A 26,159-nucleotide genomic window follows, 5' to 3' on the forward strand; every position below is an offset into this window, starting at 1 on the left:
CAAGTGCCACTGTCGGTATTTTACTATTCCTTCACATTGTGGCCAATCTTCTCTGCAAGCACATAGATGACCATTGTTAGTCGCCTGACAAAGACACGTTCAACGTCTATACTTGTAGCTGCCTGACTGTCCATGACGGTGTCAAAGGAATACTTCCTGCATGCAGCCACTCAGAATCCACAGAGGAGTCAGCTGTAGCCATTCACTGAGATGCTGCCATGCCTGCAACAGGTAATGATACTGCCTGGCCCCATTGACAGGAACTGGGTGGGTTGGCATTCCTTTTCTGGCTAGCTCACCCTTACACATTGACACATGAACATCCCTAAAGAGAGCAAAGTGCGGTGCACTTACCTTGGCGGATCGCATGAGCTCATTCACCCGCATACGGCACTGCAGCCAGGTTCTAGGGAAACCCCACGGCTGCTGACCTCCTTTGCGGTCTCCATCCTGGCGGGCAGGTCTCCTCCTCCCATTTCGGGAGAAGAGGGCCTCTCGCCTTGCCCGAGCAGCATGGAGGAGAATCTGCAGGGAATCAGCGCTAAACCATGGGGCCACCCGGGGTCTTGACAAAGCCATTCTTGGATAGGCCTACTTTTGCTGCTCTTCCTCTCAGGCTTCTTTGTGGCTGTATCTATTTAAAGGAGTGCTGGCAACCCTTCAAATATGGCGCCAGTGGTGTGACCTCATGCCACCACCAATGCCTGACTGGATGCCTCCTCCAGCTGCCAGCAGTTAATTGGCCGTCTGCCACAGAATAGCACATTCCAGCCTGCTCCCCCCATCCAGTGGCAGCATCTCCCACTTCTGGTCCTGGAGGCTGGACCTAAGGCATCACTGAAAAATTCAGCACTGTGTGTTGCCAAAGCATTCTAAACTAGTATGCAAATTGGGATAATGTTGCTAATCACTTAAAAGGATTCATCTCACATCAGTTCTTTGGAGCAATGTACCTGTCCACTTAGGGACTAGTCAGCAATACTTAGATTAAGCCTACCCAACCCATAGCCTTCGTATTCTGAGTTGATGAACTTCTTATGGTAGTTAAAGAAAAGTTTTGGTGCCTGTTCACCTTTGAAACTGCACTAGATCTAGTAGTATGTTCAAACATCTAAGCAATTTTATATAACTGTTACGATCAAGGCGGGAGTAATGCACTGTCAATTCAATCGCAATGCTCCACAGGTCGCAGCATATTATTAAAGTTTTCCCATCTACCAGAAATTAGCCAAATTAATCACTTTAGTAACCCCGAGAATAAAACAGACCAAACCAGGTATCTTTAGACAACAACAAATTAATTATTTATTAATAAACTAAATCTTAACACTATTAAGATAAACCTACGTCTAAAAACCTTATAACTTCTTATTTAACCTATGCTTCCCCATGCGCGCACACATACATTCAATGTTAACTGTTTTTAAAAAAATAGTATTTCTTAGGAATAAAATAAGTAGCTGCGTTGTAAGTCCTGGTGAGTTAGGTTCCTGGTTGGTGAGGTGTTCCAGATTAGAACAATCAGATGCCACTCGAAGTCTCCAGGCGAGTTTGACGAAACAGTCTTTTAATAGATAGGCATTCGAAGTACTTCGGTTACAGCAGGCGTCACACAGTTCTTTTAACAAGGAGTATAGCCACAGGTCTGTTTGGATTCTAAAATTAGCTCTCAGTAGAAACTATACTGAGAATTACAGCAAACACAAACAAATGACAGAGAGTCCCTCTTGAAGACAAATGCTTTTTTTCAGAGTTGTTTTTCTCTCCTGAGTCAATAACACAGCCTGTAACTGAATGTAGTTTTGCTGCTCAGAGAAATAGTTAGCTTCTTCCTTCAGAGCATACTTCGTTGGACTCTAGTTCAAACCAGTTGAAGCCAGCCTTTATCCACAGTTAAAAGTTACAGTACACCATGTGACCTCCTCTCTCACCTGCTGTGGCCTAGGAAATAGGTGCAGCTGCTGGCACACTGTGCTCAGTCTTAAAGGCACACTGTTTTTAAACAGAGTCTCAAAGGCCTACTGTTTTAAACAGAGGAGGAAAAAAACAGTTCTGTGACACAATCTAAACATGGGCAATAAGGGTAGTGGATTGCCATACTGTAGATCATGCCCTTAAAAAAACAATTGGCTAAATGGAAAGTAGAATACATGAAGCAGTGCTGCAAATTAAATGGTAGGCTCCTACAAGGGAGTATTTGTTGTCATTCAATCAGAGCTAGTTTTAGAATTGTTCATTTAAAGTCTGCCACTTGTATAGAACATGATTTTATAAGGAACTGCTAGTTAGTTCTGTTATTTAGCTTTTGGCAAGGCTGCCCTTTAATCAGTGGTTCCTCATCCAGATGTATGGAATAAAATGAGCCTTCACATTTTCTGCCACTGTAATGCACTAGGAGTTCGAACTGTAAATGAAGGAGAAAGATATAATTCAGCTTCAACAAATAAAGATTTCCTACATATCAATTCTTCATCCTTTACAAGTTGAAAATTCCTAAAAAGCGAGGAGACTATGTAAAAGTACTTTAAATGTTACAGCTCCACCACAGCTCAACTGGCAATGCATTCTGAGCTGCTTATCATGTAAAATGGGAGGATTAAGGCAAACTACAGGTGTAATGAAGGAAAAAGAAGAGAACATACTGAAAATACACAACAGGCTGGATTTTAACTCCCAAAAACTGGTGGGTTGAGATTATGTGAGAGGTTAAAGTGTGAGACATCTGAAACAGGAACCCAAGCCATCTCAAACCCACCCACTTCCAGTTTAAACTGAGATGGGACAAGGGGTGGGCAACCAACCCATTTGTGGGAAGAGAGTTGGTCATGTTAATATAATGCTGTTGCATGCCTTCATTTTAACAGTCATTCTATTTTTAATCAGATGCAGGTAGGTTTCTCGAGTCTTGGGAAACTCGGCAACTTTAAAGAGGCAAGAGGGGCTGAATCCTTAAGTGTCTTTACAGCACTGGTTGTGGGGGCCAGGAGGAGCAAAAGTATCCTCCAGCACAACAAGCTTACCAATAAACTACTCCAACCCACTACCCCAAACCTCCTGACCACCATTGGACGCTGCCCAACCGCCAACTGTTCTCCACACCAACCAACATCACAACCTCTTCCCCCCCCCCCCACCCCCCCCCCCCCCCCCAGCATCATCTGAACCCCTGCCATCCCCACCGGCAATCGAGACCCTCCAGCCCACCATGGGACCACCACCACCTCCCTGCCCCCGTAATTGGGACATTTTGGAAACTTGTCTTTCCAAGGTTTATGACCTCAAAACAGCCTCCCCGCACGGAACTCACCTTCAGATAAAATTCAGGCCAAAACATTAATTCTTGGTTTATGGAACTTGCGTCAGACGAATGTGGTTGTTTTATATTCATGAATGGTGCACTGCCCCTTATTACAAGTTTATAATAAAACTGCTTTCTCCTAAGAAATTTGTGTAATGGAAATGAACAGGCAAAATCTATAAATTGATAAACTAGAACGGATGTCAGCTATTTGATGCACCGGTGTAGTTTTTGGGTAGAACACAGTGCAATTCCCCTGATTCCGCATGTGGGGGATGATTTCTTCTATGCATCATGTTTAATAACATTGTAAACCTGGTTTTTATTTTTATGTTTGCAATTCTATCACACACAGCACACAATGATAACTTTTCCCCATGTTGAATCTGTTATTATAACATGTTCCAGAAGCAGGGAATGGAGGCTGTGCCTCCCCACCAAAAGGGAGGGGGAAAAGTTGCAAAGCAAGTGATCCCATGGTTATCTTGCTGTTCAGAGGCTCAATTGAAGGCGGCCCTGGTGTAGACAGATTGCATGCTTGTCCTTTTAGATCGGAAAGTCTACTTTAAATGGAGGAAGAATGCTTTGGAACAAAATTCTAAAAGAAATTACACTTTTTATATATAAAAACTACAGCCTTATATGGGCGAGCTCTGTCACTTTATCGCAGGAAAAAGCTAATTAATACAGTGATTTTGTACAAAACTCTAACCTCATTTGTTTTACATACTGTTAATCTGTGGTTCATGATGAAGTTCTGATTAAGGGAGTAATAACTTTTTGATCTTTTTTTCCCATCCAGAAATAGCATTCGTTAATTTCTGGCTAAAAGTAGGAAAATGATTGTATGTTTCCAATCATGCAAACATTTGTTGTATCCTAACTAGCAATTTGCAGCTGATTCAGAAGTCCATACTGTATTATTTGTTCATCCATGCTTGTCCTGCAATTAAATAGTTCATTAGTCTTGTTCTCATATCAAAAGTTGTTTAACTGAAAATTCCAATTGACTTCAGTAAGTTCAATATATACTATTTGCATCAATAAATAATTATATATTTATATATATTAAATAATTATTATTTGATAACACCAATAAAGAAAAGTTAACAATGATTTTCTGTTTTGTTTCCCCTTAGGCTTGATATCATACACTGAATATTTATTCCTGCTGGGCATTCTAACGAGTAAGTGGGGTTAAAGGGTAGGGTAATCTTTTGGTAATATTTGGTTATTGATACTTTTTGTCATAACATCTGTTAACTGTCTTCTTTCTTAAATAAACAGTTTTTATAATAAAACATAAGATGGTAAGAAAAGCTAACTTTAAAAGATGTAACTTTTTTTTTAGTTGTGTAAGCTAATTTGAAAATACAAAATAGTTTTTTTTAAATCACACTGCTTTTACTGACCACAGCTGTTGGAATCCCTGCCAATCTGTAGATGTGGGCGTTGGCCCTCGCAGAACAGATTTGCCAAAGCAACATCCCTGTGGCTCTGCTAGGCTGCGCTCATCCTCTCTTACCCCCCTCCCCCACCCCCCCCCCCCCCCCCCCCCAACAACACTACAGTTTGGGAACATCTGCATCAATTTATTGATTTCACATATGTTAATAATAGAAAGGGAGATTTTGGTGAGGAGGGGAAATACTGGGGGTAGGGGACTTTTAACCCCTAAAAATGGATGGGTTTGGGTCAGGGTGGAAGTTAAAATGTTTAAAAATTGCAAACCTGAACCGAATCCACTTCAAACTAGAAGGATTATAAAATCAATTAAATATTAAAGAAATCACAAGTGCTGCATATTTCATGAGAGTGGTTTCCCTGGTTGGTGAGAGTTATTCAGCAGGAGAAAGAATGTTTTGGCCCTGCCTGATCCTACTTCTGTACTGCATGGAATACCACATAGACTGTACTTTGACACACTCCCCCTGCCAGTGAAGGTCATTGAAATGGCCATGTGAATCCAATCTCACCACCAGCAATATGTAAAATTGACTCCAGCTGCATATAAAAATTCCATTTTTGTTAGGGACAACTGAATCTATAGGAGCAAAGACAGAAAATGCTGGAAACATTCAGCATGTCAGGAAGCATCTGGGGAGAGAACAGAGGAGTTGATGTTTCAAGTGTGGACTCTTGGTCAAAACTACACTTGAAGTCCACACACAAGACATTCTCTCCATGATGCTGCCTGTGTATCTCCAGTGTTTTCTGTTTTTATTTCATGTTTCCAGCATCCAAAGTTTTTTTTTGTTCCTCGTTGAGTCTATAGGAATACTTGCGACTCTGCTACATGGCAAAACAACAGGGGAACACTCTCAACATATTACTGAACTACAATAGATAGAAAATGTAGGTTTGATTGTCGGGGTAATGTTTAACCCCCCCAAAACAGGTGAGTCATCAGATAGGACATTAAAATGTTTAAAAAGTTCAAATCTGAATACAACTTGCCTCAAATCAGGGCACTTCCTACTGAATGGGGGCAGGACAAGGAGCAACAACCAGTCCACTTTCTGGTCAGCTGAGGTTCAATTTGTAGCATTCTCACCTCAGTCAGAAGGTTGTGGATTCAATTCCCATTCAAGAGACTTGAACATAAAAATCTAGGCTGACACTCCTCCATTACAGTACCGAGGGAATGCTGCATTGTCGGAAGTGTCATCCTTCAGATAGACGTTAAAACCGAGGCCCTGTCTGCGCTCTCTGGTGGACATAGAAGATCCCATGAAAGGCTGCGTTTGACAATGCAACCACTAGGTGATGCAGTACTGGCACATGCTCAAATGCAGCCTCATCGAATGAAATGTCACCGTCTGCGACATTCAGGTAGCTGCCAGTAATACAAATAATGCTGCTCAATTAAACACTGAACAAAATTGAACCCAAACCACCTCACCCCTCCATGGCTGCGATTGCCGCATCCACACTACCCCCCCTCCCCCCAACAGTACCCAGTCCCTCCTGCGGTCACTGCTTCTCTTCCCCATTTTCTCAATGCTGCTTCCAACTGCTTGCCATCCATCCCACTGTTCTCTTCCTTACCTGTCTGCTCGCCGGTCCTTCCTGCTGCTCACTCGCCACCCGGAGAAATGGAGGGAGCAAGTGGGATGCAAGCAACGAGACAGGAAGTGAGCGGCGGGACGGAGCAGCGAGCATTCTGAAGTGGCAATTGAGGCGGGGGGAGTGGGGAAGAGAAGCAGTGATTGAGGTGGGGGGCAGTGGGGAAGAGAAGCAGTGATTGAGGTGGGGGACAGTGGGGAAGAGAAGCAGTGATTGAGGTGGGGGGCAGTGGGGAAGAGAAGCGGTGATTGAGGCGGGGGGAGTGGGGAAGAGAAGCGGTGATTGAGGCGGGGGGGAGTGGGTAAGAGAAACGGTGATTGAGTCGGGGGGACTGGGGAAGAGAAGCAGTGATTGAGGTGGGGGTAGTGGGGTTGAGAAGCAGTGATTGAGGTGGGGGGAGTGGGGAAGAGAAGCAGTGATTGAGGTGGGGGGAGTGGGTAAGAGAAGCAGTGATTGAGGTGGGGGGAGTGGGGAAGAGAAGCAGTGATTGAGGCGGGGGGGAGTGGGGAAGAGAAGCAGTGATTGAGGTGGGGGGCAGTGGGGAAGAGAAGCAGTGATTGAGGTGGGGGGCAGTGGGGAAGAGAAGCGGTGATTGAGGCGGGGGGGAGTGGGGAAGAGAAGCAGTGATTGAGGTGGGGGGCAGTGGGGAAGAGAAGCAGTGATTGAGGTGGGGGGCAGTGGGGAAGAGAAGCAGTGATTGAGGTGGGGGAATGGGGAGGAGAAGCAGTGATTGAGGTGGGGGAATGGGGAAGAGAAGCAGTGATTGAGGCGGGGGGAGTGGGGAAGAGAAGCAGTGATTGAGGTGGGGGGCAGTGGGGAAGAGAAGCGGTGATTGAGGCGGGGGGAGTGGGGAGGAGAAGCGGTAATTGAGGCGGGGGGAGTGGAAAAAAGAAACAGTGATTGAATGGGGGGAGCGGGGAAGAGAAGCAGTGCTTGAGGTAGGGGGAGTGGGGAAGAGAAGCGGTGATTGAGGCGGATGAGTAGGGAAGAGAAGCAGGAATTGAGGCGGGGGGAGTGGGGAAGAGAAGCAGTAAATGAGGCGGGGGGAGTGGGGAATAGAAGCAGTAAATGAGGCGGGGGGAGTGGGGAATAGAAGCAGTGATTGAGGTGGGGGGGAGTGGGGAAGAGAAGCAGTGATTGAGGTGGGGGGAGTGGGGAAGAGAAGCGGTGATTGAGGTGGGGGGAGTGGGGAAGAGAAGCGGTCATTGAAGTGGGGGGGAGTGGGAAAGAGAAGCAGTGATTGAGGTGGGGGAATGGGGAAGAGAAGCAGTGATTGAGTTGGGGGGGAGTGGGAAAGAGAAGCAGTGATTGAGGTGGGGGGGAGTGGGAAAGAGAAGCAGTGATTGAGGTGGGGGGGAGTGGGGAAGAGAAGCGGTGATTGAGGTGGGGGTAGTGGGGATGAGAAGCGGTGATTGAGGTGGGGGGAGTGGGGAAGAGAAGCAGTGATTGAGGTGGGGGGAGTGGGGATGAGAAGCAGTGATTGAGGTGGGGGTAGTGGGGATGAGAAGCAGTGATTGAGGTGGGGGGAGTGGGGAAGAGAAGCAGTGATTGAGGCGGGGGGAATGGGGAAGAGAAGCAGTGATTGAGGTGGGGGGTAGTGGGGATGAGAAGCAGTGATTGAGGCGGGGGGAGTGGGGAAGAGAAGCAGTGATTGAGGCGGGGGGAATGGGGAAGAGAAGCAGTGATTGAGGCGGGGGGGAGTGGGGATGAGAAGCAGTGATTGAGGTGGGGGTAGTGGGGATGAGAAGCAGTGATTGAGGTGGGGTTAGTGGGGATAAGCAGTGATTGAGGTGGGGGTAGTGGGGATGAGAAGCAGTGATTGTGGTGGGGGGAGTGGGGAAGAGAAGCAGTGATTGAGGCGGGGGGAATGGGGAAGGGAAGCAGTGATTGAGGCGGGGGGGGAGTGGGGATGAGAAGCAGTGATTGAGGTGGGGGGAGTGGGGATGAGAAGCAGTGATTGAGGTGGGTGGTCGTGGGAAAGAGAAGCAGTGATTGAGGTGGGGGGAGTGGGAAAGAGGTATTGGGTGTCTTGCAAAGCATTAAGGTAGATAAGTCCCCAGGGCCTGATGGGATCTACCCCAGAATACTGAGGGAGGCAAGGGAAGAAATTGCTGAGGCCTTGACAGATACCTTTGCATCCTCATTGGCTACAGGTGAGGTCCCAGAGGACTGGAGAATAGCCAATGTTGTTCCTTTGTTTAAGAAGGCTAGCAAGGATAATCCAGGAAATTATAGGCCGGTGAGCCTTACGTCAGTGGTAGGGAAATTATTAGAGAGGATTCTTCGGGACAGGATTTACTCCCATTTGGAAACAAACAAACGTATTAGCGAGAGGCAGCATGGTTTTGTGAAGGGGAGGTCGTGTCTCACTAATTTGATTGAGTTTTTTGAAGAAGTGACAAAGATGATTGATGAAGGAAGGGCAGTGGATGTTATCTCGATGGACTTCACTAAAGCCTTTGACAAGGTCCCTCATGACAGACTGGTACAAAAGGTGAAGTCACACGGGATCAGAGGTGAGCTGGCAAGATGGATACAGAACTGGCTCAGTCATGCAAGACAGAGGGTAGCAGTGGAAGGGTGCTTTTCTGAATGGAGGGATGTGGCTAGTGGTGTTCTGCAGGGATCTGTGCTGGGACCTTTGCTCTTTGTAGTATATATAAATGATTTGGAGGAAAATGTAGCTGATCTGATTTGTAAATTTGTGGACGACACAAAGGTTGGTGGAGTTGTGGATAATGATGAGGATTGTAAGAGGATACAGCAGGATATAGATCGGTTGGAGACTTGGGCAGAGAAATGGCAGATGGGGTTTAATCCGGACAAATGTGAGGTAATGCATTTTGGAAGGTCTAATGCAGGTGGGAAGTATACAGTAAATGGCAGAACCCTTCGGAGTCTTGACAGGCAGAGAGATCTGGGCGTACAGGTCCACATGCTTGCCTTCATCGGTCGGGGCATAGAGTATAAAAATTGGCAAGTCATGTTGCAGCTGTACAGAACCTTAGTTAGGCCACACTTAGAATATTGCGTGCAATTCTGGTCGCCACACGATCAGAAGGACGTGGAGCCTTTGGAGAGGGTACAGAAGAGGTTTACCAGGATGTTACCTGGTCTGGAGGGCATTAGCTATGAGGAGAGGTTGGATAAACTCAGATTGTTTTCACTGGAACGACGGAGGTGGAGGGGCGACATGATCGATGTTTACAAAGTTATGAGCGGCATGGACAGAGTGGATAGTCAGAAGCTTTTTCCCAGGGTGGAAGAGTCAGTTACTAGGGGACATAGGTTTAAGGTGCGAGGGGCAAAGTTTCGAGTGGACGTGCGAAGTGGACGTACACAGAAGGTGGTGAGTGCCTGGAACTTGCTGCCGGGGGAGGTGGTGGCAGCAGGTACGATAGCGACATTTAAGAGGCATCTTGACAAATACATGAATAGGATGGGAATAGAGGGATACGGTCCCCAGAAGTGCAGAAGGTTTTAGTTTAGGCAGGCATCAAGATCGGCGCAGGCTTGGAGGGTCGAATGGCCTGTTCCTGTGCTGTACTGTTCTTTGTTCTTGTCCAATTCCAATCTTCCTCATGATCACTGATCTCTCCACGACACCACCCCCACCACCGCTGGACATGATCTGTTCCCCCCACCCCAACCCCCCACAATCTCTCTGCTCTCCCTCTCCCCTTGCTGTGATCTCTCCGCGCTCCCAACTCTTGCGATCTCTTCCGCCCCACCACCATTAAACCTACCTGCTCCATGTGCCGTCGGATTTCCCACCTGACAGCCTGTCAGTTACGCGGGCTGCTGCTGACTGTTGGGTGGGGAACCTAGAAAAAATAAAGTAAAGCACTCCTGGAGCGAAAACTCCACAGAATTCAGGAAAAAAAAAATTTTTTTCCAGATTCCCTGACGATAACTCTTCTCTCTCCCCCCCCACCCCCGCACTCAATCAGTGGTTTGTGGAGCAGCGCCTGGAGTGGCTATAAAGGCCAATTCTAGAGTGACAGACTCTTCCACAGGTGCTGCAGATAAAATTGGTTGTCAGGGCTGTTAAACAGTTGGTTCTCTCCTTACACTTCTGTCTCTTTTCCTGCCAACTGCTAAGTCTGTTTGACTCGCATCTCTCTCGCCCTGCCTTTATAGCTGTCTGCCAGCTCTGGCGATGGCTGGCAACTGACTCGCACGACTTGTGGTCAATGTCACAGGAGTTCATGTCGCGTTTGCAGACGTCTTTAAAGTGGAGACATGGATGGCCGGTGGGTCTGATGCCAGTGACAAGCTCGCGATACAATGCGTCCTTGGTCATCCTGCCATCTTCCATGCGGCTCACATGGCCAAGCCATCTCATGCCCCGCTGGCTCAGAGTGTATATGCTGGGGATGTTGGCTGCCTCGAGGACTTCTGCGTTGGAGATACGGTCCTGCCACCTGATGCCAAGGATTCTCCGGAGACAGCGAAGATGGAATTGAGTTGAGACATCGCTTTTGGTTGACATACGTTGTCCAGGCCTCGCTGCCATAGAGCAAAGTATTGAGGACACAGGCTTGAAACACTCGGACTTTTGTGTTCCATGTCAATGCGCCACTTTCCCACACCCTCTTGGCCAGTCTGGACATAGCAGCAGACACCTTTCCCATGCGCTTGTTCATTTCTGCATCGAGGGACAGGTCACTGGTGATAGTTGAGCCTAGGTAGGTGAACTCTTGAACCACTTCCAGAGCGTGGTCGCCGATATTGATGGATGGAGCATTTCTGACGTCCTGTCCCTTGATGTTCGTTTTCTTGAGGCTGATGGTTCGGCCAAATTCGTTGCAGGCAGCCGCAATCCTGTCGATGAGTTTCTGCAGACACTCTTCCATGTGGGATGTTAATGCAGCATCATCAGCAAAGAGGAGTTCCCTGATGAGGACTTTCCGTACTTTGGTCTTCGCTCTTAGACGGGCAAGGTTGAACAACCTGCCATCTGATCTTGTGTGGAGAAATATTCCTCCTTCTGAAGATTTGAACGCATGTGAAAGCAGCAGGGAGAAGAAGATCCCAAACAGTGTAGGTGCGAGAACCTGTTTCACGCCACTCAGGATAGGAAAGGGATCTGATGAGGCACCGCTATGCTGAATTGTGCCTTTCATATTGTCATGGAATGAGGTGATGATACTTAGTAGCTTTGGTGGACATCCAATCTTTGCTAGTAGTCTGAAGAGACCACGTCTGCTGACGAGGTCAAAGGCTTCAATGAGATCTGTGAAAGTAATGTAGAGGGGCATCTGTTGTTCGTGGCATTTCTCCTGTAGCTGGCGAAGGGAGAACAGCATGTCAATGGTGGATCTCTCTGCTCGAAAGCCGCACTGTGCCTCAGGGTAGACATGCTCAGCCAGCTTCTGCTGTCTGTTTAAAACGACTCGAGCGAAGGCTTTCCCCACTATGCTGAGCAGGGAGATTCCGCGGTAATTGTTGCAGTCACCGTAGTCACCCTTGTTCTTATAGAGGGTGATGATATTGGCATCACCTGTGGTACTGCTCCCTCATCCCAGCACAGACAAAGCAGTTCATGGGGTGCTGAGAGTATAGCAGACTTGGCACTGTCGGTTATTTCAGGGGTAATGCCGTCCTTTACAGGGGCTTTTCCGCTGGCTAGAGAATCAATGGCATTACTGAGCTCCGATTTTGTTGGCTGTTCGTCCAGCTCACCCATGACTGGCAGAGACTGGGCTGCATTGAGGGCGGTATCAGTGACACCATTTTCCCTGGAGTACAGTTCTAGGTAGTGCTCCCCCCAGCAGTCCATTTGCTTTCGTTGGTCATTGATCGTTTCCCCTGATTTAGACTTGAGGGGGCAATCTTCCTGTTGGTTGGCCCAAAAGCTCTCTTAATGCCATCATACATTGCTCTGATGTTTCCGGTGTCGGAGGCCAGCTGAATACGACTGCATAGGTGTTGCCAGTAGTCATTTGCACAGCGCCTGGCTGTTCTTTGCGCGGTGCTTCTGGCACTACCACTGTGCTAAATGGGATAGATTTCTAACAGATCGAGCAACTCAAAACTGGGCATCCATGAGGCGCTGTGGGCCACCAGCTGCAGCAGAATTGTACTCAACCACAATCTGTAACCTCATGGCCCGGCATATCCCCCATTCTACCATTACCATCAAGCCAGGAGACCAACCCTGGTTCAATGAAGAGTGCAGGAGGGCATGCCAGGAGCAGCACCAGGCATACCCTGAAAATGAGGTATCAACCTGGTGAAGCTTCAACCCAGGACTACTTACATGCCAAACAGCGTAAGCAGCATGCGATAGACAGAGCTAAGCGATCCCACAACCAACGGATCAGATCTAAGCTCTGTAGTCCTGCCACATCCAGTCGTGAATGGTAGTGGACAATTAAACAACTAACTCAATAATGGGGGAACCCAGCACATCAGTGCAAAAGATAAGGCTGAACATTTTCAGCCAGAAATGCCGAGTTGATGATCCATCTTGGCCTCCTCCTGAAGTCCCCAGCATCACAGATGCCAGTCTTCAGCCAGTTCGATTCACTCTGTGATATCAAGAAACAACTGAAGGCACTTGATACTGCAAAGGCTATGGGCCCTGACAATATTCCGGCAATAGTACTGAAGACCTGTGCTCCAGAACTAGCCACGCCCCTAGCCAAGCTGTTCCAGTAAAGCTACAACACTGGCATCTACCCGGCAATGTGGAAAATTGCCCAGGTATGTCCTGTCCACAAAAAGCAGGACAAATCCAACCCGGCCAATTACCGCCCCATCAGTCCACTCTCGATCATCAATAAAGTGATGGAAGTTATCATCGACAGTGTTATCAAGCGACACTTGCTAAGCAATAACCTGCTCAGTGATGCTCAGTTTGGGTTCCGCCAGGGCCACTCAGCTCCTGAATACATTATAGCCTTGGTTCAAACATGGACAAAAGAGTTGGACAAAAGAGTTGAACTCAAGAGGTGAGATGACAGTGATTGCCCTTGACATCAAGGCAGCATTTGACTGAGTATAGCATCAAGGAGCCCTAGCAAAACTGGAGTCAGTGGGAATCGGGGGAACACTCTCCGCTGGTTGGTGTCGTACCTAACGCAAAGGAAGATGGGTGTGTTGGAGGTCAATCATCTCAGCTCCAGGACATCACTGCAGGAGTTCCTCAGAGTAGTCGGCCCCAGGCCGAACCATCTTCAGCTGCTTCATCAATGACCTTCCCTGCATCATAAAATCAGAAGTGGGCATGTTCGCTGATGATTGCACAATGTTCACACCATTCGCGACTCCTCAGATACTGAAGCAGTCCATGTAGAAATGCAGCAAGACCTGGACAATATCCAGGCATGGGCTGATAAGTAGCAAGTAACATTCGCGTCACACAATTGCCAGGCAATGGCCATCTCCAACAAGAGAGAATCTAACCATCTCTCCTTAACATTCAATGGCATTACAATTGCTGAATCCCCCATTATCAACATCCAGGAGGTTACCATTGACCAGAAACTGAACTTGAGTAGCCATATAAATTCTTCTTTTTTTTTTTTCTTTTGGGCCTCCTTATCTCGAGAGACAATGGATACGCGCCTGGAGGTGGTCAGTGGTTTGTGAAGCAGCGCCTGGAGTGGCTATAAAGGCCAATTCTGGAGTGACAGGCTCTTCCACAGGTGCTGCAGAGAAATTTGTTTGTTGGGGCTGTTGCACAGTTGGCTCTCCCCTTGCGCCTCTGTCTTTTTTCCTGCCAACTACTAAGTCTCTTCGACTCGCCACAATTTAGCCCTGTCTTTATGGCTGCCCGCCAGCTCTGGCGAATGCTGGCAACTGACTCCCACGACTTGTGATCAATGTCACAGGATTTCATGTCGCGTTTGCAGACGTCTTTATAACGGAGACATGGACGGCCGGTGGGTCTGATACCAGTGGCGAGCTCGCTGTACAATGTGTCTTTGGGGATCCTGCCATCTTCCATGCGGCTCACATGGCCAAGCCATCTCAAGCGCCGCTGACTCAGTAGTGTGTATAAGCTGGGGATGTTGGCCGCTTCAAGGACTTCTGTGTTGGAGATATAGTCCTGCCACCTGATGCCAAGTATTCTCCGAAGGCAGCGAAGATGGAATGAATTGAGACGTCGCTCTTGGCTGGCATACGTTGTCCAGGCCTCGCTGCCGTAGAGCAAGGTACTGAGGACACAGGCCTGATACACTCGGACTTTTGTGTTCCGTGTCAGTGCGCCATTTTCCCACACTCTCTTGGCCAGTCTGAACATAGCAGTGGAAGCCTTACCCATGCGCTTGTTGATTTCTGCATCTAGAGACAGGTTACTGGTGATAGTTGAGCCTAGGTAGGTGAACTCTTGAACCACTTCCAGAGCGTGGTCGCCAATATTGATGGATGGAGCATTTCTGACATCCTGCCCCATGATGTTCGTTTTCTTGAGGCTGATGGTTAGGCCAAATTCATTGCAGGCAGACGCAAACCTGTCGATGAGACTCTGCAGGCATTCTTCAGTGTGAGATGTTAAAGCAGCATCGTCAGCAAAGAGGAGTTCTCTGATGAGGACTTTCCGTACTTTGGACTTCGCTCTTAGACGGGCAAGGTTGAACAACCTGCCCCCTGATCTTGTGTGGAGGAAAATTCCTTCTTCAGAGGATTTGAACGCATGTGAAAGCAGCAGGGAGAAGAAAATCCCAAAAAGTGTGGGTGCGAGAACACAGCCCTGTTTCACACCACTCAGGATAGGAAAGGGCTCTGATGAGGAGCCACCATGTTGAATTGTGCCTTTCATATTGTCATGGAATGAGGTGATGATACTTAGTAGCTTTGGTGGACATCCGATCTTTTCTAGTAGTCTGAAGAGACCACGTCTGCTGACGAGGTCAAAGGCTTTGGTGAGATCAATGAAAGCAATGTAGAGGGGCATCTGTTGTTCACGGCATTTCTCCTGTATCTGACGAAGGGAGAACAGCATGTCAATAGTCGATCTCTCTGCACGAAAGCCACACTGTGCCTCAGGGTAGACGCGCTCGGCCAGCTTCTGGAGCCTGTTCAGAGCGACTCGAGCAAAGACTTTCCCCACTATGCTGAGCAGGGAGATTCCACGGTAGTTGTTGCAGTCACCGCGGTCACCTTTGTTTTTATAGAGGGTGATGATGTTGGCATCGCGCATGTCCTGGGGTACTGCTCCCTCGTCCCAGCACAGGCATAGCAGTTCATGTAGTGCTGAGAGTATAGCAGGCTTGGCACTCTTGATTATTTCAGGGGTAATGCTGTCCTTCCCAGGGGCTTTTCCGCTGGCTAGGGAATCAATGGCATCACTGAGTTCCGATTTGGTTGGCTGTATGTCCAGCTCATCCATGACTGGTAGAGGCTGGGCTGCATTGAGGGCAGTCTCAGTGACAGCATTCTCCCTGGAGTACAGTTCTAGGTAGTGCTCAACCCAGCGGTCCATCTGTTTGCGTTGGTCAGTGATTTTGTCCCCCGATTTAGATTTGAGGGGGGTGATCTTCTTGATGGTTGGCCCAAGAGCTCTCTTCATGCCATCATACATTCCTCTGATGTTTCCGGTGTCTGAGGCCAGCTGAATATGACTGCATAGGTGTTGCCAGTAGTCGTTTGCGCAACGCCTAGCTGTTCTTTGTGCAGTACTTCTGGCTGCTTTAAGTGCTGCGGATGTTAAATCGCTGGGGGCTTTCTTGTAGTTCAAAAGTGCAATGCGCTTAGCGGCTATGACAGGTTCCAACTCTTCATTATGAGATTGAAACCAGTCTGCATTTCTCTTCGCACTTTTGCCGTAGGTGGTCAAAGCTGACTCATAGATGGCGTCTCTGATGTGGGCCCACTTGGTCTCAGCATCCCCTGTGGGAGTGTTTTGAAGGGCTGTTACAAGTGAATTTAGAAATTTTTGTAACAGCTGTGGGTGAGAAATTCTGCTCGTGTTGATGCGCGGGTGGCCCTTCTGCTTGGAATGATGAAACTTCTTTGGTCTGAGTCTAACCTTGCTGCACACCAGGGAGTGGTCGGTGTCGCAGTCCGCACTGTGGAAGCTGCGTGTGATTTGAACACTGTTTAAGGCGGCTCGCCTTGTGACAATGAGGTCTAGCTGGTGCCAACGACGTGATCTTGGGTGCCTCCATGAAACCTGGTGACAGGGTTTAGTGTGAAAGAACGAGTTGGTGATGCAGAGGTTATGATAGGTACACAACTCAAGCAGTCTCTGCCCGTTCTCATTCATCCTTCCAACGCCATAGCGCCCAAGGCAGGAGGGCCATGAGTCATGGTCGGCCCCAACCCTGGCATTAAAGTCCCCCAGCAGGAATAGGTGTTCGGTGTTGGGGATGCTGCTAATGATGTTATGGAGTTGTTCATAGAACTGGTCTTTAGCTTCAGGTGCGGAACAGAGTGTTGGAGCATAGATGCTGAGTAGGTGTACTGGACCAGAGGTGGTGAGCAGTCGGATGGACAGTATGCGTTCCGAGCCATTTGAGGGAGGCTCTATCATGCTGAGCAAGGAGTTTCTGATGGCGAAGCCCACTCCATGCTGTCTTGGTTCTTCAGGATCCCTGCCCTGCCAGAAGAAGGTGTAGTCTTGCTCTGCTAGAGAGCCACTCGCGGGGAGGCGAGTCTCCTGAAGTGCTGCAATGTCCACATTGAGTCTACTGAGCTCGTTGTTAATGATGGCGGTCTTCCGAGAATCGTTGATTTGTGTAAGGTCTTCCGACAGGCCAGGACACATAGTTCTGACGTTCCAGCTTGCAAAGCGAAGGGCTGGTACCTTCTTTCCTTTTTTCATTCGCGTCACACAATTGCCAGGCAATGGCCATCTCCAACAAGAGAGAATCTAACCATCTCTCCTTAACATTCAATGGCATTACAATTGCTGAATCCCCCATTATCAACATCCAGGAGGTTACCATTGACCAGAAACTGAACTTGAGTAGCCATATAAATACCGTGGCTACAAGAGCAGGTCAGAGGCTTGGAATCCTGCAGCAGGTAATACACCCCTGACTCCCCAAAGCCTGTCCACCATCTAAAAAGCACAAGTCAAGAATGTGATGGAATGCTCTCCACTTGCCTGGATGGGTGCAGCTCCAACAACATTCAAGAAGCTTGACACCATCCAGGGCAAAGCAGCCGCTTGATTGGCACAGCATCCACAAAGATTCACTCCCTCCACCACTAGCGCACACTGGCAGCAGTGTGTACCATCTACAGATGCACTGCATCAACGCACCAAGGCTCCTTAGACAACACCTTCCAAACCCGCAACCACTACCATCTAGAAGGACAAAGGCAGCAAATGCATGGGAACACCACCACCTGCAAGTTCCCCTCCAAGCCATACACCATCCTGACTTGGAACTAAATCATCCTTCCTTCACTGTCGCTGGGTCAAAATCCTGGAACTCCCTTCCTAACAGCACTGTAGATGTACCTACCTCACATGGACTTCAGCGGTTCAAGAAGGCAGCTCACCACCACCTACTAAAGAGCAATTAGGGATGGGCAATAAATTCCGGCCTGACCAACGACGCCCACATCCCCATAAATGAATTTTTAAAAAATTCTTGCAAGCATTTTTTATTCATTCGTGGGATGTGGGCATCACTGGCTAAGCCAGCATTTATTGCCCATTCCTTGTTGCCCTTGAGAAGGTAGTGGTGAGATGCCTTCTTGAACCGCTGCAATCCATATGTTGTCGCATTCAATCGGAGCAGCTGTTTTACATTCCAGCTATAATGAACCATTTTAATGGACCGATGCACTGTGTTCAAGAGTTCTTCCGGCTACTTAGACAAGCGACTTGAACCTTAAGGTTTCCCACCACAGATTAATGCTAATATGTGACTGGGCTTGCCAGACTGATAATCCACATCCTCAACCAGATCCACAATGCCCACGTGAGCTTGAGTCTTCCCCTGAGCCATAACAGCATAAGAACCAACATTTCCAGTCGTACTTATTAACTAACTTTTAATCCCATTCCTAACCAAATATTTAGTTCATTGATGTCGCACCAACTGCTTCTGCTGGGAGACTGTTGCAAATGCCTACTAAGAAAGAACTTGCATTTATATCAGCACCTTTCAGAACCTCAGGACATCCCAAAGCATTTTGCAGTCAATGAAGTGCCTTTTTGAAGTGTAGCCACTGTTGTAATGCATAAAACTCTTCTGAGGGAAGAAATTCTTTTAGTTTCTGTTGAGTTCAGAGCACACATTCAGTTCATCGTAAGGACAAATAGTGAAATTTACTGCACAATAATTATTATGCAAATATAACCTTTTCACTGTTATTATTTGGTCACAGCCTATTTTTAAATTTATTCATTCATGGGAAGTGGGCATCATTGCCAAGGCCAGCGTTTATTGCCCATCTTAAATTGTCTTTAAGGAGCCACCTTCAGTCCATGTGGTGGAGGTTACTCCCTCAGTGCTGTTAACTTGACAGTTCCAAGATTTTGACTCTGCAGCGATGAAGAAATGGAAGTATATTTCCAAGTCTGGATACTGTGTGACTTAGAGGGGAACTTAGAGGTGGTGGTTGTGTTAACATGTCACAATTTGAAGTTCACTGTGCCTAAACATCTTAGAACCCTCAAGAATATAAGGGAGAGAATAGGGAAGACTCTAATGAATATTTATGTGGGATAACCACAAGAGCCAAACATGAGTGCCCTATAGCAGATGTTGGCTGAGTACTCAGAAATGGAACATGGCAAATACAGAAGAGTAGGTAGAACATTTTATCAAATACTATCAGGTTCAGCTGAAGAGAACAAAGGGCAAAGGGAGTCAGCACGCACTTAGAACAAATAATTCCAACCCTATGAATCACTATAATTCTTCGAGGAAAGAACAGAATTATTATTCACTGCATACAGTTTGCTTGGATTTTCAGATAAAGTTCCATAGTTCAAACTTTAAAGAGTCCAAGTCTCCAGGAATTAAAGGCAAATTAGATAGTTGGATTGACTTGAGATGGTTAATTTGCTGCTGACCTCAAGTAATGTGACAAGATGATGAGGAAAAGATTTTTTGCTGGAGTTATGCTGGAATCCCAGATTAGGGCAGGACATTATTTTGGAAAGTTTGCCCAGAATTTTAACTGCCAAGTGGGAGGCTTGGGTCGGGTCCGGGCCGGGCTGGGTTTGGAAACCCCAAAAAGTGGTGTCAAGTCGGGAACCCGACATGATCCCACCCATTTCAGAGGTTTAACTGGGGCATGTTTGGAGGTGAGTGGGAAACCCCCAGGGAGCTGTTGGGTAAGCAATTTCAATATTTAAATTGTCAATTAATTGTAAATTTAACCCAGGATTCTGGCTTAAACAGCCAGCTTGTGGGTTTCGCAAGCTGTGTGAAACTCGTCAACAAGGTAAGAACACAGCGGGAAGTCATTGTTCAATTAAACTGAGACTGGAAAACCTTTAAACAGTGAAACTGGATAGGAGCTGGGCTGCATAAGTAAAATGCTTATGCTCACAGCGCTTATTCAGAGCCAGATTTCACTGCTTTGCAGGTAATTTCCAATGGTACTCACCTTGATCTGATCTTCCTTGCTATCAGCTTTCACAGCTTGGGAGCAACTTAAGTAGCTATAGGTTTCTGGAAATCAGGTTTCCACCCCACCACGGTACTGAAACAGCTATTATCAAAGTCACAAATGACATCCTATGCAACTGTGACAAAGGTAAACTTTCCCTTCTCATTGTTCTCGAACAGTCTGCTGCCTTTGACACAGTTGACCACACCATCCTCCTCTGACACCTCTCCACTGTCATCCAGCTGGGTGGGACTGCTCTCATCTGGTTCCATTCTTATCTATCTAATCATAACCAGAGAATCACTTGCAATGGCTTCTCTTCCTGCTCCTGCACCATTACCTCTGGTTCCCCCAAAGGATCTGTCCTTGGCTGCCTCCTATTTCTCATCTACATGTTGACTCTTGGTGACATCATCCAAAAGCAGAGCGTTAGTTTTCACATGTACGCTGATACCCAGCTATATCTCACCACCGCCTCTTTCGACTCCTCCACTTTTGCTTAGTTATTGGACTGCTTATCTGACATCCAGTACTGGATGAGTAGAAATTTCCTCCAATTAAATATTGGGAAGACTGAAGCCATCATTTCGGTCCCCATTCCAAACTCCATTCCTTAGCTCCTGACTCGATGGCCGGGATTTCACAATCCAGAAGCGGATAGCAGTGGAGGTGGGCAGTCTGTAAAATTGCATGGGATGGCGTTGGTACGGAGCCCTGATGTCATCTCGCCTGGGCCAAATTCTACATGGATGGCAAGACACACGGCAACTTTGTTTGTGTTTTTATAATGAGCAATTGAGAGACAGTTAAGAAAGTTTTTCAGTAATAGACCACAATTTAACAGACCCGTCTGGATATAACATTAAGTGCAGGGGGGACACGGTGCGCGGAGCCTCAGCAGCCTTTAAAGGGCGGCAATGAAACAGCAGCTGCTTCCATTGCTGCACTTGGCAACCATGGAGTAAGACTTTTCTTGTTCAGTGGGTTGAGGCCTCCTTAACGAGATTGTGCTTCTGGCAGAGGGCTCACAAGAGGGGCTGGAGAGGTGGGTGGGTTGGAGCAGCTATTGGCAGGTTGTGGAAGTCAGAGTGGCAGTGCCCAAGTGCCATGGGCATTGTGCATTCCAGTGGAGGGTCCTCCAGCGAGGAGGAGAACCTCAGAGGAGGGGAGATCCAAGCTCATGCATCGGGACAACAGAGATCTCCTGGCCAGCTGCAGGGACAGCCTCCTGATGGGCAAGTGGCAGAAGGCCGCAGAGGGGACCACGAGCAGTTTCCAGCTCAGAGAGAAGGTGTCCTGCAGCAAACAGAGGAGGAGATACCTCCAGATGTCAGAGAGGCAGTGTCACCGTAGACTGTGCCTCTCACGAGAGGCTGTGACTGCTCTGTGTGCCATGATGGAAGAGGTGGGCTCTGATTGCATTGGTGGTCATCTGATGCCAGTGGCATCAAGGTCACTGTGGCTCTGAATTTCTATGCATTGGGTTCATTCCAGGGGCCCACTGGAGACATGAATGGCATCTCTCAATCAGCCACACATCACTGCATCAGGAGGGCCAGTCAGTACATTCATTACCGAACTAATGCGGACAGTCAGGCTCAGAGACAGAGGATTCGCCGCCATGCAGTGATTCCCCTGTTGCAGTTGCAACAGACTGCATGCATGTGGCCATCAGGGCTCCCACAGGCCAGCCTTCATTAACCGGAAGGGATTCCCTTCCCTTAAAATGCAACTCATCTGTGACCACCACCAATGGATCCTGCAGGTGTGTGCACGGTACCCTGGGTGCAGCCACGTGCTTGAGTTCTCTGGCACTCTCGGTGCCAGAGCTTTTCACCCCCCACCCAACCCCACGTTCCTTCAAGTTTGGATACTTGCTGATGAGGAAAAGATGGCTGCTGACATCTATGAGGAAACCTAAGATGGAGGTTGAGGAATGCTACAATGTGAGCCATGCGGTGACCCGCGTCACCATTGAGCAGACCATCAGTCTCCTCAAGATGCCTGCATCGTTCCAGTGGGGCACTTCAGTATGCCCCTGCAAGGGTCTCCCGTTTGGTGGTGGTTTCTTGCACTTTAAGTATCCTGGCGCTGCAGTGGGGAGAGGTCTTGGCTGATGAGGACTTAGTGGAGCGCGAGGAGTCCTCAGACGAGGAAGAAGGTGAGGAATCTGATGAGCAGCTGCAGAATCCTGAACGACATGAAGGGCACAGTGACATTGATGCAAGGGAGGCTCATTTCGCCTGACCTCTACCACAGTAGTCAACCACTGAAATGAAAAACCAGATTCCACCCACACTAATGCCGCCACTTAGCTCTGCTCTTAGTCCAGAGCCCCTTTGCCACTAGTAACTGGTGCTTCAACAATGTGGAAAGGATGAACACACAGGCCCTGGTCGACTCATGCCACTCTTGCACTGACAGAGTGTCACCAACAATGGATGGAAAATTGCATCATCAAATCCAACATTTATTACAAAAATCATCTGACACAAGCAGGGAGTCTAATAACTGTCCATTCACCCATGAGGCCCAAGTGCATCTCGTGCTTTTTCTTAATTATTTTACGAGTGCTCCTACGTGGTGCTCACCTTTCGCTGCCAGCTGTGGTGGAGGCAGGCTGCTGACCTTGTCACCCCGTGGGATGACCTTGGCAGCCATTCTCTGGCTGCCTGAGGCCTGCCAACCCTGGCATACTGAGGAGCTGCTGCATATGTCATCACAGCAAGTTGAGGTGCTTGTGTCACTGGCAGAGGAGCTAAGGAGCCGGTTTCCACTCCAGGAGCATTCTGAGAGGAGCCCACTGAAGGTGAAGGCAGCCGCTCCTCCTCCCTTGTAAGGCACACTTGCATCTCCCTGCTGACCTGGGAAGAACGGGGACATGGTGAAGGCTCCAGGTGCCTTGTCCCTCTCTCACCTTGCCACTGCTCGATAGAGCTCATGGGCCAGGTGATGGCACATCTTCAGCATCCACCGACTGTCCTGCTGGATGTGGCTCTCCATCAGAGTCACCAGGTTTATTTTTATATTTCCATCGCTGCACTTCCCGTGAGCGTGACAAATTGCATAAGCTAAATTGTGTTTTTCAGTTTTTTCTGCACTTAACTAAGAGGTTCCACTACAGCAGACGTCTGAGGTTTGCCACAACCATTCTCCAGTTTCTTCCTTAGTGGAGGCAAAATAGTCAGGAAGATTGACTTGGGGGGTGGGAGGGGATTCAGGAAGAGGTGAAAAAGGGTCCTTGACATCATTCCACTAGCTTTTCTGCCAAAGCAGAAAGTCTCAGCTAATATTCTTTCTTAGGTTACAAGCAATGCTGGCAAGGCCTCATTGGGCATTTTTCTAGAATCACTGCAGTCCTTAATTTTTTTTCACAACTAAATGGTTTTCTTTGCCAGATTTAGAGGGCATTAAGAATCATCCATATAGTGTGGGCCAGATTCGTGTGGAGACCAGACCAGGTAAAGGTGTCAGAATCCCTTCCCTGAGGACGTTAGTGGGTTTTTAGGACAATTTAGCAGATGTCATGGTCATCTGCCCATAAATTAATAGTGCTTTCCTTAGTGGGGTTTGAACTCTCAACTTCTGGATTGCAAGTCCAATACCGTAACTATTAGACAATGTACCCTTGGATGGGCAAAAGAATTTCAATGTGGATAAATGTACAGTGACAAAAATTGGAAGATGAAGCATGTTGCTGACAGGTGGTAAGGTGTGTGGGCTGTTCACTTCCCAACTGACCACAGTCATGGGCTGAATTTTATCAGCCCCTTGATGCCGGGGGTTGTGGCGGGGGAGCCCATAAAATTTTGTCGGAGAGGGCTGCCATGACCCCCGATGTCAAGAAGGCCCTGCCACATTTTTCTAGCAGCGGCAAGGCCTCGATGCAGAGGCGGTGGGGCCTTCATTAAAATATTAAACATAGCCACATTAACATGCTAATGAACTTACCTGATGCCATTGGCTGTCCCACGCTGATTTTACCGCCAACCAGCCGCCACTCGCACACCTTCAGAACTCCATTGGAGTTCCGAGGCAAGACACTGGTGGGGAGGGGGGACTGGGGAAAACTATCCCTGTTGGTTGCAGGGATGGTGGGAAGGAGTTGAGGGTCTAAGGGAATAAATTTCGGGCGGGAAAGTTCAGGATATAAATAAAAATAATTCTGGGAGGAGAGGGCAATTTATATATAGATTACCCATTAGCAGGTGGGAGGCAGGATTTAAAGTTGTATTAACATTTTATTTTTATTTCCCGGAGACTGGGACCTTTAAAAATTTAAATGTCACTGAAGGGCTTGAAGCCCTTTAAAAATGGTGCTGGCGCCTGCGCAGTGGCGCCAGACGCTGTTGCCACGGGCGTGGCAGCTGCCCTGTCTATGTCATTGGTGGGGGGGGTGGGGGGAGAATGCTCCACTGCCTCCATTTAAATCAGTCCCCTGCACATAGTATTGCGGGGGGCTGTGCGTTAGCACCTCCGTGTCGGAAGGCCGCTACCTTCACAGCGCACCGCCGCAAAGCGCAGCACACTGATAAAATTCAGTCCCATTTTGTTTAAAATGATGAGATAACCCCTGAGTATTTTACTCGCCAAATTAACAGGCAGTGACATGTTTTCTTGTAGGTTTAAACAGAAGATTAACTATTTATTGAACAATATTCAGTCCCAAAACGTTTGCAACACCACTAATGCATGCATTCACTCTTACATGCACTCTCAAGAGAAAATAGATAAAAGGTAAAGAGTTAGAGTTCAAGGTGTGATAGGTGTTTGTGATTTATGGTAAACCTGTTGAATCTTCTAAGTAGAACAATCTTTTTTAAAGCTGCAGGCCTGGGTGTTTGTAGTCTTGAACTTGTTGAGGTGTCATAGAATTCTGGTGGTTAAGATTTCAAACTGGAGGTGGCAGTCACTTTCAGTTCTCTGCTACACCTAGTTGAAGTGTAGAATTAGTAGCAGGTCTTCTTATTCTTGTTTAGGCTGGATCCTTCCACAGCCCCTGGCTGAACTGTCTTCCTGTAATGTTGCTGTGATCTCTCGCCTCTCTCCGGAGGGTTACCTTTTAAGGTCACAATTCAACATATTAAAATTTCTGTTACCTGAGACATGGTCTTCTCCCCTAATGTGACCACACAATGGACCAGGATATGGAATCCATGGCCATCCATTAGTGTCTGGATGAGTACCATTCTGTTATGATGTGTCTACTGTGCACCTCCTTTGTCTCAGAATAAATCCATTAAATTTATGAATGCCTCTTGGTTTCAGGATGTGTGTAATCAACATTTCTTAGTCTGGAATGTATCCTTTTGTCTTTCGAGACAGTGAGGCAATTTTTAAGTATAAAGACCAGGTCATCTGACATTTGGCAGCCATTTTGCAGCACAATACCCACTTTTTTTTTAAAGGCAAAGTACATTTCAAAGATCCCACAATTAAGTTCATATCTTAAAAGTAGGAATATGATATGTCTTTACTGAGCATGACAATCATATCTACAAGGAAGAGGTCTCTACTAGCAAAAGCAACAAGATCATGCTAACCTTGTATGCATTGTTTGTGAGACCATATTTGAACTATTTTATGTAATTTAGGTGTCTTGCTTTTAAAAGGACATCAACGCATTGATCCAAAAAAGACCAACCAAAATGCTACTAAGATTTGGGATTCTTAGGGCAGTAGTATCTATCTGACAGACCATGTGCCAAATCTGGCCTGCAAACTCCTTTCATTGAACCCACACTTCTCATATTAGACGCTTAGAGCTGGTTTTAACTACAGTTGAAGGTGAAGTTTATGACAATTGAGGTTGTCTTTGTATGTTTGATAATGAGAAGAATCATGATCCAGGTGAATGGCTCAGTTACAGGCCTTCACTTTTCCTGGCCTGGAGGAAATTGGATTGGTGGATTTAGACGAGTGAGGGAACAATGTTTGTGTACAGATCAGTCCTTCAGCCTGAGAAGTTTCAAGAGCTACAGCCGAATCTTCCGAGTTTTCAACTTTAACTGAGCAGGCAGAGAGAAGGATGGGGATGAGGACAGTAGGAAGAGGTGACAGGCTTGATCTTTTTGTTTTTGAGTGGCTTTTTTGTGTCAGGCTGGCTTATTTTGTGTATGGGAGAGTCTAACTTTTTCTAAGTGTGTAGTGCCACTATTTTGACTATTTTAGGGTGTTGCATTTTAGTGTGGCGATTTGAATTTTTTGCTTGCAAGTGTTTGAATTTTCTGTGTATTAGGACTTGCATTTTTGCAAAATCATGCAGCCA

At 47.3% G+C, this 26,159-nt stretch overlaps 1 protein-coding gene across 1 annotated transcript in view; it reads left to right on the plus strand.

Annotated features, from left to right (window-relative positions):
* micu2 (mitochondrial calcium uptake 2) overlaps positions 1-26,159 on the plus strand; it is a 572,589-nt gene that overhangs the window by 416,581 nt on the left and 129,849 nt on the right. Inside the window, exon 6 of the mRNA XM_068033641.1 lies at positions 4,438-4,485. Coding sequence (XP_067889742.1) covers positions 4,438-4,485 — 48 coding nt within the window. The remainder of the gene's footprint in view (positions 1-4,437; positions 4,486-26,159) is intronic.

This window comes from Heterodontus francisci, chromosome 6 (genome assembly GCF_036365525.1).
Source record: "Heterodontus francisci isolate sHetFra1 chromosome 6, sHetFra1.hap1, whole genome shotgun sequence".
In the NCBI taxonomy this organism is placed as follows: domain Eukaryota; kingdom Metazoa; phylum Chordata; class Chondrichthyes; order Heterodontiformes; family Heterodontidae; genus Heterodontus; species Heterodontus francisci.